Raw genomic sequence first — 18,734 nt, 5'->3', positions numbered from 1 at the left:
CCATCTCAACCTCATAACCACCATCCATAAATGTAAGATGAGATGTGACTGAATCCTAATAACTTCATGTTGATTGGAGAATTGAAGGAATGATGTAGAGACGAGAAAATTTTCAAATTGAGTATGCTAACTCATTAGTGAAGTTGACTTCAGTGATTTTAGTTGTTGGGAGTGAAGTATATGAATAATGCTTTTCCATAGTGTCAGTAGAGCAATATCAATCTGGTGATTGATATTCATGTGATTGTACCATGTGCCAGTGGCTTCAGTTTGGTGGAACATATTATGCATATCAATCCTTGACTGAGAGAAAGTTGTAATATACATAATCCAACTAAAGTTCCAGCTATTATTGCAAGGCAAACAAGCAATCTCTCATTTCATATCAAAACAAGAAGGATCTTCACACATTAAGAACAGATGCATATCAAATACAGGAACAAACTGAAGCTACAGAATCTTCATTACCAAATCTTTAATATGTTGGGGCATGAAGCAAAGTGAGAACAACAGTGTGTGTCATTTTCATGCATACCAGGAGGGAGAGGAGGTAAAGAGAAAATGGAGAAGGGGTTACCTGGAAAGACCTAGCTCAACCCCCATGGCCACTACCTGGCAAAGGAAGTCGTTGGATTTGAGATACTTGTAGAAGGATATCCAGTGCAACCTGCAATTGTCAAAATATATAAGCTTCATGTAGTGATCATTGATGAACTTGAGAGTTCAGCTTACCTGTGAGAGCAGCTTCTGAACACAGGCCTTGAGCAGCAACATCCTCCTCCTGCCTCAGTCCAACATGATGACCGAAATCTTGGCCTCGGAGCACTGCCATTCAAAACAAGTGATTTCACAGACAAGAATGAAGAGGAGACATAGGATCAACTTTCTCAGTCCTTGTTTCGGCCAGCATACACTGAGGTAGGTGATACTCTGTTTTAGTGAACTGAGTCCATCCTTGCCATGGAATCAACTACCAAAGAGGGCAACCTCCAGAAAATAGTATCAAAGTCACAATCGGCAAAAGACAAAGACACACTCAGCTAGGAATTCTGAGTTCAACATTAGATAATCACCAGTCACAAGAGCCAAATGCACCATTTATTTACAACACTTTTCTTTATATGTTTTCTGGACAAATATTCATATCTCACATACATGTTTTGTTTTACTTCATATACATTATGATGCATGCAGAAAATCTTTACATGACAAGGAAACAAATTCTTCTGAACCATCCACCTGAATCCTCCACTTCAAGTATCAGAGATCACTGAACAACCGAATAATTGAAAGGATGTAACATCAGAAGCCTATGGTAGGCGAAGACATGAAAACAATAAGATAACTTGATCATACTTGACAAGAACTTACCTCAGAGTAGCAGTCTTGACGAATGACTTCCTGGTTTTCTAGATTGACATTCAATGCACACGAAACATTTCCCTGAGAAAATGTAGAGATAAGTGGGTAATTGATGCTCAGATTAGACAAAAAGTACTAAAGAATGAATAGACAAGAAAACAATTAAATCTTACTTTAACGAAGAAAAGAAACTATGTGAAGATTGTTGTTCATTACTATTTGGCATGACTCTAGCTAACTTATTATGTATCCTTACATAATTTGACTGGCTGAGAATATTTGTTAGCAAGGAAGACGAAGGCCAGAATATACCTAATGAATATTTACAAAAAAAAAAAAACAACCTAAAGCTTGACAACTCTGGGAATATCTTACTAAATATCACTGCAAAACAGCAAAATATCATATTTATCCCTTTTAACTTCAAAATATCATGTATATCCCTGTAGGGATGAAACAACTCTAAATACCTTCATCCCTCAGCCACCATTACTGGAGCTCAGCCAATAACAGGTAAATGATATGGGTTAGGTAACCCAATTTGCAAAATGCCCCCATTGTATCCGCAACTTATCAAACTCAGGCCAGACCAATCTCTCCAAAAGTTGATCTAAACTGACTTTTTTCTCTCATGCCGAATTGCTATCAAACTTGATCCCTCAACCTCCACCTCTCTCAACCTAATGAATACATACATGCAGGGATATGTGTGATGCCTTTTTTTAATTTTCTTCCTTTTAGAATAACTGGATACTTGCATTATTCGGAAAGAAAGGGGTCATTTTGGAACACGATATCCTTGATGGTCAAGTTAGGTGTCATGTTTCGGCATGCCATTTCCCTCCTCCTTTACCCTTGTGTTTTTTCCTTTCCCTCTCTTACATCACTATTCCATGTGCCCTACCATGAATTCTCATATCACTTGGTTGCATTTGCATATTTCTGTATTTGCACTCAATTATATATCATTTTAAGCTCAGAAGTAGCTGCAGAAAACATCTCTCTTATGTAGTAACCCAACCATCTGCATGGGAAGGCCACCTTTTTATCTTGTTGCTCATGAGGACAGTTATCTTTGGATATTTTATACAATAATAGATTGGACATAACAACCTGAAACTATTAGCTTGGATATTTTATGCCTATTAGCTTGAACTGCTGGATTTTAAACTTCTGACATCACATGAAGAAATCTTTCCTTTATCTACTTAAAAAGAAAGCACCAACATGCAAATATTTTCAAGACTTCCTGATTGCAATGAATACTTTAAGTCAGATGCTACAGTTATTACATGTATCAAGAAATCATAAGCAAGTTGCTTGGCAAGCCTCTACTGCATTCATGCAGTTTCTAAGGATGCTTCATATATGAGAATTAATCAGCCTAGAAATACTAGTAAAGGATGAACATTATATTTCATCCTTTTATGAGCTGTCATGTACAAAATCTTAGCCATCAACCACTAAATTTTTGGGTAAAGGCTAAGGCTAAAATTTCCTAGAACTAGATTTAAAAAAACTAAAAAAAATCACATATACACAATGTTTTCAAGGTTTTTGTAATAAGAAGCCTGAAAATTTTCTATTATACTGTACCAAGGCCATCAGTAGAACTATTGGTGTGAGGTCTGCTGGAAGAACAATTGCCATAAACCGGAGTAGTTTGCAGTAATCGAGTTGTCTCTAGGTATCCATCTTTTGTATTTGTATTCCAGATTTAGTTTCTTCTTCTTGTGTTCTGTACTTGATAGTTTAACTATAGCATGAACTCTAAATCTAAACATCTAATTTGATCAAAATCATACTTTGTACTTAGTATCCAGCAATAATCCCTTCCAACTACACCCTAACCGGTGTTTTTAGTCCTGATGCTATGAAATAACATGCAGTTCTCATTGAGCCACTAATCTGGTCCTTGAGACCCCAATTCCTGCATCTAGGACAACAGAGAAACCTGATGTTTCCAAGTTCTGCGCAGGGCAACAATTCCTTTCATCTTTTCCATGACCACCTCTAAGTGACAGATCATCCCTGCTGCCTAAATATTATAATAGCACATGTTATCCACGACTGCTTCGAGTTCACCTTTTAATAATTCTAATCCTAGACTATCTTTTAGTCCTCACATGACCCTTATGGTTGAGAAGGAGCAAAAGAACATATTCAATCACATCGCAACACTGGAGAGGCTTCTCGACATGATTTGTATGAGCAAACAATGTTAAGTCAATCATCCATTTTAATCAGTAATAATAGGTTCGCACACTCTATTAAAATAAACGTTCCAAATCTATATCTTAGAAGTCTTAACACAAGGCAATAGTGACATGAAGTATGCAATGTTTTTTGAGAAGTATCTACAGATTACCAGTATAAATCACACAACAGTCAGGGAAATGCTTCTTGAAGCATTTAATTAGATACAATTCTTTTTCTTGGGATTAAGAAAGCTACAACTTTTTTTCAGATTTCTATATGTATCCATCAAGATAATAAAAATCCTCATTAGATCAAATTCCTATCCTACAAACCTACAACAAAAATCAGATGTCAAAGGATCATTTTGGCACATCAAATTCATCGATGGGAGAAGATAAAACAAAAGATGCAACCAAGTCAAGGAACAGCTGAGACATTAATGAACAATAGGAAGCGTTCGTAAATTGTACCTGAACGGGGACGTCGAAGAAGAACAGCCGCAACCGACCCTGCACCTCGGTGACGGTGTCCAAAGGCAGTGATCCCCTAGAGAGATCCTCGATCAGATAGATGGCATCATTCAACACGCGGATCCCGTCGAGATCGAGCTTGGCGTGGACGTACGAGACTCCCCGCGCCCTAACGTGGCCGCCGTCAGCCGTGACGGAGCCAAGCGGCCTCCCGCGGTACCCGATCGAGACCACGATGGAGCGGTAGTCGAGAGAGAAAAAGTCCGGGTTACGGACCATGAGGTCGACGCTAAGGACGACATCAATGGTGGCGAAGGGGAACCGGGTGACGCGGAGGTCGTCGAACCGGAGGCGGGCGACGGTTAGCTGGGGGTCGGAGGGCCAGAGGAAGAAGGCGGCGGAACATAGGATGACGAGGAGGAAGGCCGACGAGAGGAGGGCGGAGGATGAAAAGAGGGAGCCGCAACAGTGGCAGCGTCCGCGGCGGCGGTGGCGGCGGGGGTAGAAGGGGAGAAGCACGTAGGCCGGGGGTTCCGGGAAGTAGGGTTCCTGGAGGGCAGCTGCTGCGGCTGGGACGCCGTAACACGGCTCCGTCGCCGGCGGATAATGAGGCGGAAGGAGCGGAGCCGCGGGATCTCCCGTTTTCTCCATGCCGAGGAGAAGCAATTGCGGTTGCTCTGCCTCCGCTCTTACTCTTATTATTTGTTCGGATATTTACTTTCAACTACATATGATACCAGCCATGTAATTGGAATTCATTTCTGACCCCGCAGTGGGACCACATAATTTGTCAATATCACTACGTGAACTGAGGGTAATTTAGTGAGCAACATATAATCAGGTGTGAGAAGTTATTGCCTTAGGTCTAGCGTAGAATGGGTTTTCAAGACCAAACGTGGCCCAATTGGATTCTTTTACTTGGGACGTACGCGTGATAACAACAGTGTTGACATCGAAGTCACGTCACCGGGTCCACGTAAGAGTAAAAATATGGGTCGGGTCGAAATGCGATTATACGGGTACGAAGGCCTAGCCTAAGCAGATCCGCCAATACCAAATGGATCGGATCGGATCTGCTCTCTCTCTTTTATTCCTTTAAGCAAATATAATAATTTTGACAATATCTAAAACCATAAGATTGTTAAGTGGATCGTAGGAGACATTCTCATTACCACGATCGATCTTTTGATCGTTATGGACGGCAGAGATCATGTTCAATTATATTGCATCAAAAGTAGTGCAGATCAATATTGATTCTATTACTGGTATATCAATGTAAATACCACTGTAATAGCCATGACTAAAGCGACAAAAGGTTCTTTGATCAACGACCGTGTGAGAAGCTTGATGACGCCAATAGGATGCCTACATGAATCTCAAGGACTGCATTGACCGCAGTCAAGTCGGTGGCCTGCCACCGCCACCACGTGCGCCTGTTCCTGCTTGCCGAAGCACTGGCGGCGACTCCACGCCCAGCTGCTCTGCAGCATCGCCATCGTCGGCGGCGAGGGAGGCGGACTCTAACTATTCCCTCTCCGCTGTTCTCGTCTTCCCCAGGAAGCTGATTTCTTTTTCGTTGGGTTTTCTTAGTCCCATCCGATCCAATCTGACGTGACGAAGAGGAATCCCTCGATGCCCTTCACAACCTTATCCGCTGGGTTCAGTACACGGTAAGGAATAGAGTCAGATAGTATATAGAAGATGACAGCTTGATTTCTCTTTCTCCCAGAGAGAGAGTAGTCTGTAGAAGAGCTCGTTAGCGTAGAGATTCAGATGATTTGATGTTTCATGTGCATTGAATTGAATCTGCTTGTTTCAGATCACTTATAGCAACCTGCAGCTTCCTAAAAGCCCCGATACTTCCAAGATAGTGCCCAAAGTACCAACTTCAATACCTGATCAAGTATCCATAATCTTGTCTTCCTTTCCAAGATTGTGAGGTGAGACTGGAGAGCGGAATTGTCGCTCAGAACATGTTTCCACCATTTGTTTGTTCATGTTCTTTGCTGCTAATCTTGGAGTTAAATAAGCCAAGTCATGTACATCCCCATGTCCATTGCAGATGTACGGGTCTCTGTCGACTGACTCTGACAGAGCCTTATTTTCTTGTGAGCTTTTGATGTAACCGATGTGTGTGAGCCACTTGCAACCACATGAATTGTATCCAACTATATATATATTTCTGCCATCCTTTTAAGAAGGCAGGTCTCGATGAACTCTGCAGCAATCCGACAGGCTTCTGCCATCGCCAACGTGATTTCTGCAACCCTCTGCTTCCTTTTTACTGCAACAGAGTAGGGTGAATCAATGACGCAGTTGACATGTACCTCCGGATCAAGCATACAACTCAAGGAAAGGTATGGGCTCGGATGACAAGGCATGAGGGAGTAGTCGTGTAGGTGGGCTTTAGCTTTGTGCTTGAGGGATATCTGAACGCAGGCTTCTGAGATAAATATAGCTCTCACAGTACCTGTAGCACTGTCTCAGCTTTACTGAGGAGGGAAATGGGTTCCCTGCAGCTTCTCCTGCTTCTCTCCTTCTGCATCGGTGTTCTCGGGTCTCTAGAACTTGATGGTAATGACCTTAGCAACATCTCCTTCTTTAAGTTTGTAGCTATTCAAGCTTGTCTCCGTTGATCTGTTGCAGGGTTCCTTGCCAACGGCAACTTCGAGATCAGCCCAAGGCAGGACAAGCTCAACAAGACGGTTATCCAGGGAAAGCACTCCCTCCCATACTGGACCATCCACGGCCTGGTGGAGTACGTTTCCGGCGGGCCGCAGCCCGGTGGCATGTTCTTCGCGGTGCCTCACGGCGTCCACGCCGTGCGGCTCGGCAACGACGCCTCCATTTCCCAGAACATCACCGTTAAGCCGGGATCCCTCTACGCGCTCACCTTCAGCGCCACCAGAACGTGCGCGCAGGACGAGGTGCTGAGGGTCTCGGTGCCGCCGCTCTCAGGCGACCTCCCCATTCAGACTCTTTACAGCAGCACCGGTGGTGACACCTACGCCTGGGGATTCAGGCCCGGTAACAAGACGGTGCAGGTGATCTTCCACAACACGGGGGTTCAGGAAGATCCGGCGTGCGGGCCGCTCTTGGACGCTGTGGCCATCAAGGAGCTCTTTCCTCCCATGTCGACACATGGTAAGGTTAGCCATTAATGTATGTGAGATCAGTGGATTTGCATGCAAAAATGGCGGATCTAATGAAGGAGGAGAACCCTTCATGCTGCTGGTTTTGTTCAACTGTCGTTCACCTGAGATTGTGATATGTATCCAACAATCCCAATCACCTCTTGCTGCACTGTTCTTCAACTGCAGACAACTTAGTCAAGAATGGTGGCTTTGAAGAGGGCCCTCATGTGTTCAAGAATTCCACGACCGGCGTCCTCCTCCCCCCCAAGCAGGAAGACAGCACATCTCCCCTCCCTGGCTGGATCATCGAATCCCTTAAGGCCGTCAGGTTTATCGACGCCGCACATTACGCCATCCCGTCCGGCCAGTTCGCCATCGAGCTTGTCGCCGGAAGAGAAAGCGCGATCGCCCAAGTTATCAGGACCGCCAGTAACACCACCTACAACCTGAGCTTCGTGGTAGGCGATGCCAAGAACGGTTGCCATGGATCGATGCTGGTGGAAGCCTTTGCCGGCAATGGGACAGCGAAGGTGTCATTCCAGTCGCAGGGAAAGGGTGGATTCAAAGCTGCAAGCTTGAACTTTACGGCAACCGGGAGCAGGACACGGATCACGTTTTACAGTTCATACTACCACACTAGTGTTAGTAATCCGGGTTCCCTTTGCGGGCCTCTGTTGGATCAAGTTAGAGTTTACCCTCTCAAAGCTTGAATCTTTAGATGTCGCTGCTTCGTTTGGAGTGTTCTGTAGTGAAATCTGCAACATCCGAGGAAGAATCTGAAGTTTTTCTAGTAATCTAAAGCATGGATCTTGTCTCCAGAGCACTTTTGCTGATGCTGATGGTGAAGTGTTATTTTTCGTTCGTAGCGTTCTTTACTGTTTGTTATTAGCCCCCTTTATCTTTGACGAAAACCATCGCCCCTTTCTCGTTGCCTTCGTCTCCCGACGGTCGAGGCAGTGGTCTCTCAGGACTAAACTCGACGGTCGAGGTAGGAGCGCGGCAAATGACGGAGGCCCTCTCAAGAGATCGTCCGTCAGCAACAAACGAGGGATGGAGGCGATGACACAATGATGGTAGCGACAAAGGTGGGCGCTCGTATGATGTCTTCTCCCACCTCCTTGAGGAGTGCAAAGTGTTCGACAATGGCCCCATCTCCAACAAGATTGTTGTGGTGGCCGTGGTGCAGCAGCTCGCTCCTCTTCACGGAGCCCCAGTTGCCCTCCAGCTCTGTGGATGAGCACAAGCCTCCGTCGCTGAGCACAGCCTAGATTCGTATCCTTCGTCATTGAGCACAGTCTTCCATCGCTGAGCACAACCCTCCATTGCTAAGCATAGCGAAGATATGGATCCTCCGCACAATCGAGATCCGAATCTTCATCATTAAGTACAATCGAGATTCTACCCTCGTGTCGCTAAGCACAGTTGAGATCCTGCCCTCATTGGATTCTCTATTGTTGAGCAGTTCGAAATCCTATATAAAAGAGGTCTCATATATCTCATTACTACAAGCGTAACTTATTCCTCTTCCACTTCTATAAACAACAACTATTTGAAGCTCATAGAAAGCCACAGTATAAATGGAATGAAGATTTATACAATACATTCGCTATAAATTCATAGGCCACGAATAGAAAGAGTATGACGCCTACCATATGGCCACATCCATAAACCCCTCCTCCGTTGCACATCCTCTAAACATACCCACGGTATTGAATCCATAGGCCACCTCACCATTCCTCGACACGGCGATGAGCCCGGCCTTGCCCTCGTCCAGCCTCTCTTTGAGAGCGTAGTCCACCGCCTCCTGGAGGCCGAGCCCCTTGTACTCCATCAGCGCTGCCACATCTCTCGCTAGGGTGCTTCGGATGATGGCCTCGCCCTCGCCGGTGCACGACACGGCGCAGGCTCCGCAGGCGTAGGTGCCGGAGCCGATCAAGGGCGAGTCCCCGATGCGGCCACTCATCTTGTTCATGAGCCCTCCGGTGGACGTCGCGGCGGCGCACCACCCACCGCTGTCGACCGCCACGCATCCGACGGTCTCCGGCGCGTAGATGCTGATTGGGAGGCCGTTCATCTGCAGTCCCCCATCTGTCGTTGCACCCACCAGTCCAGCGCTGGCGCTGCAGGTGTCCGCGCTCGGGACTGGAACTCTGTAATCGTACTGCTCCAAAACATCTACATGAGTGCACATGATATATGAACGCGGATTGCAATCAAATAACATCTACTTCACATACCACGATACTGTTTGCTTCCTTTGCCAGCTTCAGCATACGCACATTCTCATCAGTGATGAAGTAGCTATTGTCCACCACTTCAACCCCCTGCAACGGGACTAGCATTGCATCAGGAGCGGAAGAGAGAGAGAGAGAGAGAGAGAGAGAGAGAGAGAGAGAGAGGACCTGTTCGCGGGCGAAATCCTCGGCGCCGTGGAAAGCGAGGTAGGAGTGGGGAGACCTGTCCATGACGAGGCGAGCGAGGGAGACGGGGTTCTTGACGGTGGTGAGGCCGGAGACGGAACCGCAGCGGCGTCCCCGGCCGTCCATGATGCTGGCCTCCATCTCCACAGTGCCCTCCTGAGTCAGAGCGGACCCGCGACCGGAGTTAAACACCGGGTCGGTCTCCAGCTCCCGGACCACCATCTCCACCACGTCCACGGCGGGGAGGCCGGCTCGGAGGCCGGAGGCGCCCACACCAAGGCAGCGTCTCAGCACCCGCCGCGCCTCCTCCTGCCGTTCCTCCGGCAATTTGGGGTCCACACCAGCTCCCCCATGCACGGCAATCGCCCAGCCTCCCATCTCTGCCTCTCCTTCTCGCCTCTTCCACATCCTCTTCGTATCTGCTTCGATGTACGTGAGTCGTATTCTGCGTGCCACGACTCCCAGGGCTCTAAATAGAGTGCGCGGACGCGAGAGGATTCCAGAGGTGGAGTTGAGAGAGGGCGGTGGAGTCCGAGTCAAACCCCCGATCCGTGGGGAAAAGATCACGCGAGTGCGGGTCCCACGACACTTCATGGTAAGGCAATCCGAGTCACGTCTTCGCCCGTGTCTTTCCATCGAAATCCAACATTATTTTCTTTTTCTTTGAAATATGTGTTCAAAAAAATATGCAATTGAACCAAATTTACATATATTAAACAATAATAATGATAATGAACCAAAGTTACTCTTTTCATCGCATATGATCCTAATTTGAGCCAATCATATACACGTATTAAAACCATTTTATATACCATTATTCTTCGAGTATTATTCCACACGAAATATATGTTTGGTGAGCTAGCTTGTGATCACAGCATTGACCAGTTGGATGATGATGATCATCATCCATGTCAAAATCTACGTCTTCTGGGAGACAAAAATTGCTGCTGAAACAAAATACTTCTTTGAATCGGAGGTGGCAGATGAGGCAAGACTTAGTCCAACTCTATCTGCTACTTAAACTTTGCATCAGCACCAATCTGGCAACTGATAGCCAAACTAATGGTGGACACAAAGGCAGGTGGTCAAGTCCAAGTGGCCTTTGTTAGTCTCAAAGAGAAATATAGTTCAAACACATCATGCAACCAATGCATGCTTGTTAATATACTGTATATTATGGAGGCCAACTAATTTAGCATGTGGATATACAACACATGCATGAAAAGCATTCTCAAATTGAGGACTTCAAGCAACCAAGTAAATCATGTCAAAGAGTTATTAAGTATTTTGATCACAAGATAAACATTTATTGCCGATCACAAGTGATAAGGTATATTTTGGTTGTAGGCCACGTCACGATCGATGTCACGCCACGTTACAGCCCAAGTCAGCAAGATGAGTACCCCCATGCGTCGAGTCAGAATCCATACCAAAGACGTTGCTCAGTTTGTCCTGTCTCGGAATCTCGGGACGGTGTCGGCCGACGTTGTTTCACTTGTCCCGAGACGATGGCCGCACAAAAGTGTAATTGTTTAACCACAACCCACAACTGACTTGTTCGTAGGGCCAAAGTCGGGAATCACCCGACGAAGGCCATTCTTGTAGGAAAGCGGACGCCCTCGAGCCACGAGCATTCTGACCTGGGAGTTGCCATCCAGTGTACGAAAGCGAGACACTAACTAGCTTGGAGACCGAGAGACGCTACTCAACATCACGACATCAACACTCGTCGCAAAGGCCTGACCGACCTCGACAACCAACTCAGCCGACCCAAGACTCCCGATATCGACCTGTGAACCAAACCGTACTGACTCATCAGTCACGATGCATATGTTCATCAACAACAAGAATGTTAAGTTTATAAAACAATTCAGGTTTTGTTTTCACTTTCAATGTAGGAATAAATGGACATCAACTTCATTGTTGTTTTATTGCCATTAAGATCAGTCATATGATTGCCAATTAGCTAAGAGTTCTATAGTTAATATTTTATGGAAAGAGTATAAGCTGAGTAATTTGTATGAATTTTTGTGATAGAGAATATTTATTTTGATGTAATACATATTTATACCAAAATCATATTATTTGCCTGAATTAATCTTGAGATTTTTCTGGATGCAAGACCTGTTCACGGGCCGGGCTAAATGTCCGAGATGGAAGCCCGGCTCGAAATAGCCCAGACTCCGCCCGACCCGTTCCAGGTGCAGGCGAGGCCCCTGCGGAGCATCGACCTTGCCCGGGCCCCAGACTCCGTCTTCTTTCCGGCATCGGAAAGTTCGGCATCGTGCCCACAATCTCGTCCAGAGCCTCGCCTCCCTGTTCTTCGCCTGCGCCACACTTCTCCGCCCCGTCATCCTGTCCAAGGGCCCGTCGGCTCAAGTGGTAGCAATACGCCTGTCGGAAACATCGGGAAAAGCCCATCTTCGCCGTAATCGTTGGATCACATCTCGAAAACTTTGCGTTCGGTTATATTTCTTGGTATTCTTTGACCATATTGTCGGTGAAATAAATTTAATGTTATTTGCCTCTTATGGAGCTCGATCCATTGAGACACACGATTCATGACTCTTTGATGGAGAATCAACAAGATAATATTTAGCACATTCGATAAACATGATAAATTTCTATAGCAAACTTCTGGAGGTCGAGCCTGTTTTGCATTTTACATATTTGCCTTAATTCCTGGTTCTGACTTCCGTGTCAAGAATGAAATCAGTATCTAATGTTTGTGGTATGAAGTGACTAGGAACTAAATTTCTAAATTGCAGATATTTTGCATCATTGTCTGCTGGATTTAGGTTTTACTATGTCAAACATAATTGTGGTATTCCTTAACTTTTTCAAGCTGGCTATGTATCCTCACACACTCCCCCCCTCTTTTTCTCTTTTTTAATTTCAAGGCTATTATAATATCATGTGTTAATCTTTCTACTTCATTATAAAAACTGTGGAGACCAGTTTGCTTTGTGCTGTACAGTCTCATCATCATTTTCTAATTTATTGCCCCATTTTATACAGTTGTCTCAAAGAATCGTACAAATTGTCAGCATTCCACATTGAGATCTTAGTACAGAAACAAGTTGAGAGTTGATCCTAGCAAGGAGCATAGCTTCAGGAGTTAAGAAATAGCTGAGCTTCATTGTTCACTAGTTGATAGCTGTTAAGTTATCGGCAAGCTGAACTGTTCCATGGATATCTTTTGTCAATCTTCCTCACAATTCTAAACATTTATTATACACGTAAAAAATTCCTTTATCTAACATATACATCTTAGAGTCATGGTGAAATAAATAGTTGCAGTGTATTTATGCTCAAAAATATATGAATGATGTAACAATGCAAATATATCATGTGATAATCCGGTGGTGACCTGTGGATGGTTTATCCTTTATATAGATCTTGAGAAGTGGCATTTTCTGATTCAGCCGTTTTTGTGCAGGTGAAGGATGTAATGAAGGAGCTTTCTTTGTGCAAGGAGGGAGACATGATCATACATTAGCTGACAGAGTTGGCTAGCAAAGAATAACTATGTCTGCTTGTTGTTGATGAGAGTTCCCATTTACTTGGGATCTCTACAGATACAATATCTCTGGCACATAATCAATGCCAGTGAGTGCAGCTATCTTCACCCTCACAGTTTGTGAGATGTGCAACAGGTATCCAATTGTTCTTTCTGAGTAGAATTTGTTGGAATAAGTTCTCAATGCAATTTACTGCTAGAGGGGTCTATATTCTCAAATGCCTTTTTTGCACACTTCAAATACTTTTAGGATTTCTTTCACTTTCTGTTTGTAGAAGTGGTTGATCACTGCCTTTTCTTCAGTCCATTCCAATAAGCGACCGATAACACATAATGTGGTCTTCAGATTCTTTCTTTCTTTTTTTCTTTTCAGAATTGTCACTTCTTTTAGTTGCAGACTCTTAGAAAAAATGTTACAATGCTGTTGTTTTTATGTCACATTGTTCTTTTTTAATTTCAATATGCAATAGAAAACTGGATTCTAGATATATTTGCATAGAGGTGAATGGTTTATATAGATTGGTTTATATAAACTGGTTTATGGTGTTTTAGTTCTAGTTTTATGGATTCTTGGAGCCAAGAATTAATTGGTTCTTTAGGTCCATGACTACAATAGGTTCAAGCCTTTGTATCCTAGATTACTATATGGATCGGGCTCATGGGAGTAAGTCTATCTTGACTCAGCAGTCCAAGGCCTTACAACCAAAATCCACCCTTCCCCTCGCCAGCAGGCGAATAACTGATGGTTTAATTTACACTGGTCAGTTGGCTTGGGCTGATAGGTCTAGGTCAGGATTGATAGGCCCAGTCCTGCTGATTGTCTAGTTATGCATTATAAACCAGTGTCAAGTGGTTTTGTCCATATATTAGCAGTACTTACCTCAAAATTAGATCAACTTAAGGCCATATAATCTCTAAGAAATTAGGTCAGAAGTTAGTTATTATCTCTAGATGCCTATACAGAAACTACAATTTGAAGTCTACATGTTTTTTTGCTCTGTACTGGAAAGTGCCAACTATTTTGATTTGAGCTTTTGTCAAACAAGTTATGACACTGGATGTGATGCAGATGGAATTACCCCTGTCAGCAGTGCAATTCTTACCTGTCATCAATGACCACAACATTTTGTTGATATCATCACCTTGCATGGAGTGGTTTCAGCAGGTTTGTGAACTTAACCTTAACCTTAACCTTAGCAGGTTTGTCATCAATGACCCTAAACCTTTTGTTCTTTAACATCCATTAATATCTTCTATGGTGTTGATGTATCTCAGCTTGCCCAGCAGTAGCAAAGGGGTGTATGGACAATATTTACTTCTTTTTTTTTTTTTTCTTTCAAAGCAATTTGTTTCAATATCTTTGCTGATGTAATATGGATCTACAAAGGCATTTATTACACTGTAATTTGCACATGCCATGCATGTAAAAATGAATGACTTTTGTGTTTACAAAAGAATAGAGCACATCAAAGAGGTTATGTAATATAAATACATGATAACTGCCTAACTTTTGATTATCTGTGAATATTTAAATATACTGGGCAGAAGGAAAATGGCATAGCATTTTAAAATCCATTAATTGTTTACTATCCACACAGTATATTTAAATGTACTGTGTGGATCATTCTCATTTCTTTTCTGTTTCTTTCTTTTTTAATATATATCTATTTCAAAGTAGGAACTAATTAATAAGAGAAAGAATACCCTCACCATGTAAAATCTTTTTCGGTTCAGGAGGATAGCATATATGAAACGTGGGAAATACATGAGCTAAACTGTTGTATAGAGTGTATACTGGAATCAAGATTCAGCCTAGGCTTTAATCTCTATGTTGGTATCTATATTGGCTTTTTGTTTATAGGACATATATGCATTAGCACATGCATCATGCCATAACACAAAGGACTTTAGATTTGTCGTGTCGAAATGAGTAGGAACAAGATTTGGTCAAATTCTAGTGGTCCACCTAGGATCTGAATCCAATAATCTTTTGGATTCAAACTGATGATATATGACCAATATTTGGATCAAATCATAGTTGGTTATCAGACTCATCCCTTTTGTAAATCTAGATCCACAACAAATCAAATAAATATTAATGTATCTTAAGTGAAAACATGCTGAAAAATTGGTTTGGATTTTGGAATATTATTTCCCATTGTCATCCCTAGAAATGAGGATCAAACTGTTGAGGATGCAAATAAAAGTCAGCTTCAGAGAGCCTACAGGTGGGAGTATAGGAGATAGCTTGGGGGTTGGGGCACTTAGTTATATAAGTTGGACCAACTCCATCCAGTGACTTGGGTTCAAAGGTCTTTTCCATCTTCAGGAAAGGACAGCCACTTGAGGTGATTGCACCAAGAATAAAGAAGAAAATGAAAGGAAGAAATAATTAAAGTCAATCTGTGGTTGCACTTTATATTTTATTATTCATTATAGTGGAAGGTAGGCCAGCTTGCTCAAGTTATTGGTGGAAGCTTAGATCAACAATTGGGAACGCTTTATAAATTTTTTATGCAATTGCCTCTGCCCAAATTTAAGGGAGTGCACATTGACGTTAAGATTCCAGTAAGAAAGGAAATTTCTGGCCCATATTCATAACTTGAATCCTTAAATATTTCATTGTTATTTAGCCACAATATTTTTTACATTTGCTCATGCTTTTTTAAGTTTATGCTTGTTCTTACTTGCTATGTGTAAAGGTCTTGTTCTTAGACTAACCATCCCTTTCTTTATTTTGCAAGTTTACCCTTTGCACAGTAGCTAGGGTTGTTAGTTTCCAGTAATAATATGAACTTTACTCTAAATGAGGGTTGCAACACAAACTTCAAATATTTAGGGGCAGATAATGAAAGAAAAACCATCTCAAGTTTTAGAAGTGTGGATTCCCTTATCTGTAACTGTGTTTCTTTTTAAAATTTTAAATCAAATTGATACTTCATTATATATTATCTTCTTTGGTCTTTGTTCTTTTCTGTATTTGGAGTAAGAAATTATTTCTTCCCAACAAATGTGAGGTTCTTGGGGTAATTTAGGAACTAATGAATGGAGATTCCTGCATGAATAGGTTTTTAAGACTGATAAACTTCCAATACAAATTCAGGTTTAAAATGAAATAAGAACTTTCCTTAACCAAAAAGCAATGTTTTGCCAGATTGCTGAACTAAACTGCTACGAAAAAAAAGATCATTGAGGTGAAATAAAACACAATATTATCATATGACTTCTGAGAGCACAAAGAAGGCACACACCACTATGTTTTTAATAAATATTGTCAGGATATCATTCCGACACAATCATTCACTTCAAAAATCTTGAGCAGCATCACATATTTGTATACATCACATTTTTTGGTGTTTTGCAAGGCATGTGGCAGGTATGATTTCTGCATCAAAGGTTTAAGGTGCTGTCAGATTCTGGTAAGAGACATTGACAACTTACCTACTTGGATTCAGCCCCTGCCCTCTTTAAATCAAACAAGCAATGGGCAAAAGTTCTGATTCTGAGTTTGATGTGAATATAAAATTTTAGCAGATCATGGAAAGCATACCATATCTACTGACATTGTAAATGCTTGAAGGAACAGATCAGGTGTCACATTAATGAACTGTTAGAGCCACAGGTACCCAGAATTCTGAGCAAGTTCTTCAGAGAGGGAACTGGAGACATCATCTGAAACTGTCATCACCCATCATAACGTGTGTTCCTTTATATTAATGCCTATCATTACAAAAATGTAAGCATTCTTTCTTATATAACATTGAAACAATGTCAATACCAAATCAAAGTATTTGGTTTGCATCCGCATACAATTTATGTTGTCTCAAAGTTGTTTTTGGTCTTGTTTACAGCTGTAATCAAAAAGGAAAAGCGAAGAGAAGTTTATGGAGAGATCACCTATCAGCCAATTGCCACGTGGTGGGCCCCACGTCCGCACGTGGTCAAATGAGATCTATAAGCTTCTCTCAAGCAGCAACTGGTCAAAATAAAGATTCTAGCAGAAACGACCAAGTCAACGTCGATCTCGATCAGAGAATTCATGCTCTCATATTATCATATCATGCGATGATGTAACCTAATAAACATTACCGGCTACGAAACTACAGAGAAGGGTGAAGGAAACGACGACTGCAATATGTTGTGATTTGTGTTATGTTTCTTGTTCTTATCGTGACAGTTGACCTGATCATGGCGGTGAAGGGAAGAAGTCAAACTACGACGTGGCTATTGCGTCGCCGGCCGTGGAGGTCCGGTTGGAGCAGAACTCGTCGGCGGGGCCGGCGCGGATGAGGAAGTGGGCGAGGTGGGGAGTGGCGGCGACGAGGTTCTCCGGGCAGAGGAACTCCGCGCTGCACACCCTCTCCGCCTCCCGGTCGTGGTCGTGGACGAGCACGTCGGTGTGGCCGCGGCCGCGAGACCTGGCCATGACGGCGGCCGTGAAGATGGCCGACATCCGGCCCGGCGTCGCCGGCGTGTGCCCCTTGGGCCCGTCCACCAGGATGACGTCCCAGGCCACGTCGTAAAGCTGGTTGGGGAGGTCGTTGATGGCGAGGCGGCAGTCGGAGAAGAGCAGGTTCTGCACCGGCCGGCACTCCCCGCGGCGCTGCCGACGCGCGGCGGCCAGGAGGTCTGGCATCTCCCGAACCTTGGTGGTGTAAGCCACGTCGTAGGCTTCCAGCCCCGGGTTGCGCCCCTCGACGCGGGCGACGTAGTACTCGTTCTCGTCCAGGAAGACGGTCCGCCCGCCGTGGTTGAGCGCACGCCACAGCGGCGTCTCGTGCCCGATCCCGAACACGAGCAGGTTGCACGGCGCCCGCCGTCGTAGCACGCCCGCGACCGCCCGGAGGTCCTCCTCCCTCATCTTCCCCGTGGAGTTGGAGGACACGGCGTAGTTGACGAGGGCATCGAATACAGGAGCCGGCAGCGGCGATGGCTTCCCGTAAGAGGCCGACCCAGCGGACGCAACAGCAGCGGTGGAGGAGGAGGAAGCCGAGGGGAGGTCACTTGGATCTCTCGCGGTGGTGGTGCTGAGAAGGGTGAGGAGCGAGGCGAAGGTGAAGAAGGAAAGGAGAGCGATGAGCCAAATACGATGATGGTGGAAGACCGAGATGGAGATGGATGTGTTGACCCCATTGCCACCTTGCTTGTGGTTGGATGATGGCTGCAGAAGGATTAATCTGGTGCTGTTGACTCCCTTCATCTTGAAGTGCAGTGAAAGAAGAGAAGTTTGTTCAACTTAATACTGCCATAAGTCCTTCTTCTCTCTGATTGAGAGAATTGGGAGAAGAGGGATAGCAGGAGGAGGAAGAAGAAGAGGAAGAGGAGAGAGGAGAATGAGTCTAATATATTCAGCCCAACTTTGTTCTGTTCATTCCCCATTTATTATTATCATAAATGGAGAGAGATGAGGATTTGCTGCTGTTGTTGGAATGTGGAGTGCGACCAGCTATTTTGATTGTGTTGGCTTGAGATATTAGTCTCATTCTTTATATCTAAAACATTGATCTGACAAAACTTTTACGTCCAAAATATTGGTTTGATGATTTGAGGATATTAGTAAAATAATTGATTATTGATAGTAAAATTGTAAGATCAAATCCTGGATCTTTCTAAGCAAAGTTGTTCTTGG

At 43.8% G+C, this 18,734-nt stretch overlaps 4 protein-coding genes across 5 annotated transcripts; 1 reads left to right on the top strand and 3 right to left on the bottom strand.

The window, feature by feature from the left end:
* Positions 1–1,036: 1,036 nt before the first annotated feature.
* Positions 1,037–4,722, bottom strand: LOC103998921 (uncharacterized). Its single transcript, XM_009420531.3, has 3 exons — positions 4,032–4,722; positions 1,372–1,443; positions 1,037–1,270 (listed from the first exon to the last, which is right to left on the bottom strand). Exons 1-3 carry the CDS (start codon positions 4,680–4,682, stop codon positions 1,268–1,270), a joined length of 726 nt encoding a protein of 241 aa, XP_009418806.2. The 5' UTR covers positions 4,683–4,722; the 3' UTR covers positions 1,037–1,267.
* A 1,601-nt stretch (positions 4,723–6,323) lies between these two features.
* On the top strand, positions 6,324–7,983 carry LOC135586149 (protein TEEBE-like). The gene is made up of 4 exons (XM_065126792.1): positions 6,324–6,388; positions 6,499–6,605; positions 6,678–7,175; positions 7,352–7,983. The coding sequence occupies exons 1-4, from the start codon at positions 6,339–6,341 to the stop codon at positions 7,873–7,875; spliced, it is 1,179 nt and encodes a 392-aa protein (XP_064982864.1). The 5' UTR covers positions 6,324–6,338; the 3' UTR covers positions 7,876–7,983.
* Positions 7,984–8,471: 488 nt separating this feature from the next.
* Positions 8,472–10,013, bottom strand: LOC135623626 (probable isoaspartyl peptidase/L-asparaginase 2). 2 transcript variants are annotated; one of them, XM_065126795.1, is made up of 3 exons: positions 9,568–10,013; positions 9,403–9,489; positions 8,472–9,326 (listed from the first exon to the last, which is right to left on the bottom strand). In XM_065126795.1, exons 1-3 carry the CDS (start codon positions 9,991–9,993, stop codon positions 8,811–8,813), a joined length of 1,029 nt encoding a protein of 342 aa, XP_064982867.1. In that variant the 5' UTR covers positions 9,994–10,013; the 3' UTR covers positions 8,472–8,810. The 2 variants fall into 2 exon arrangements, with proteins under 2 accessions (XP_064982867.1, XP_064982866.1); XM_065126794.1 differs by having other exon boundaries at positions 9,403–10,013.
* A 6,765-nt stretch (positions 10,014–16,778) lies between these two features.
* LOC103998917 (protein IRX15-LIKE) lies at positions 16,779–18,505 on the bottom strand. Its single transcript, XM_009420527.3, has one exon. It carries the CDS (start codon positions 18,303–18,305, stop codon positions 17,319–17,321), a length of 987 nt encoding a protein of 328 aa, XP_009418802.1. The 5' UTR covers positions 18,306–18,505; the 3' UTR covers positions 16,779–17,318.
* Between the last annotated feature and the right edge of the window lie 229 nt (positions 18,506–18,734).

The sequence above is a fragment of the Musa acuminata genome, chromosome BXJ2-9 (genome assembly GCF_036884655.1).
Source record: "Musa acuminata AAA Group cultivar baxijiao chromosome BXJ2-9, Cavendish_Baxijiao_AAA, whole genome shotgun sequence".
NCBI classification, from domain to species: domain Eukaryota; kingdom Viridiplantae; phylum Streptophyta; class Magnoliopsida; order Zingiberales; family Musaceae; genus Musa; species Musa acuminata.
The sequence above is the reverse complement of the archived record's forward strand: the minus strand, read 5'-3'. Positions and strand labels throughout refer to the sequence as shown.

What these genes read in the sequence shown, in the direction of transcription:
- LOC103998921 (XM_009420531.3), bottom strand. Translation starts at nt 4,682, where the DNA reads ATGGAGAAAACGGGAGATCCCGCGGCTCCGCTCCTTCCGCCTCATTAT. An exon ending in TCTTCGACGTCCCCGTTCAG is followed by an intron (nt 1,444 to 4,031) that starts GTACAATTTACG and finishes ACATTTTCTCAG; the next exon opens with GGAAATGTTTCGTGTGCATT.
- LOC135623626 (XM_065126794.1), bottom strand. Translation starts at nt 9,993, where the DNA reads ATGTGGAAGAGGCGAGAAGGAGAGGCAGAGATGGGAGGCTGGGCGATT. An exon ending in AGGAAGCAAACAGTATCGTG is followed by an intron (nt 9,327 to 9,402) that starts GTATGTGAAGTA and finishes GTTTTGGAGCAG; the next exon opens with TACGATTACAGAGTTCCAGT.
- LOC103998917 (XM_009420527.3), bottom strand. Translation starts at nt 18,305, where the DNA reads ATGAAGGGAGTCAACAGCACCAGATTAATCCTTCTGCAGCCATCATCC.
- LOC135586149 (XM_065126792.1), top strand. Translation starts at nt 6,339, where the DNA reads ATGACGCAGTTGACATGTACCTCCGGATCAAGCATACAACTCAAGGAA. An exon ending in CGGGTCTCTAGAACTTGATG is followed by an intron (nt 6,606 to 6,677) that starts GTAATGACCTTA and finishes GATCTGTTGCAG; the next exon opens with GGTTCCTTGCCAACGGCAAC. An exon ending in TCCTCCCATGTCGACACATG is followed by an intron (nt 7,176 to 7,351) that starts GTAAGGTTAGCC and finishes CTTCAACTGCAG; the next exon opens with ACAACTTAGTCAAGAATGGT.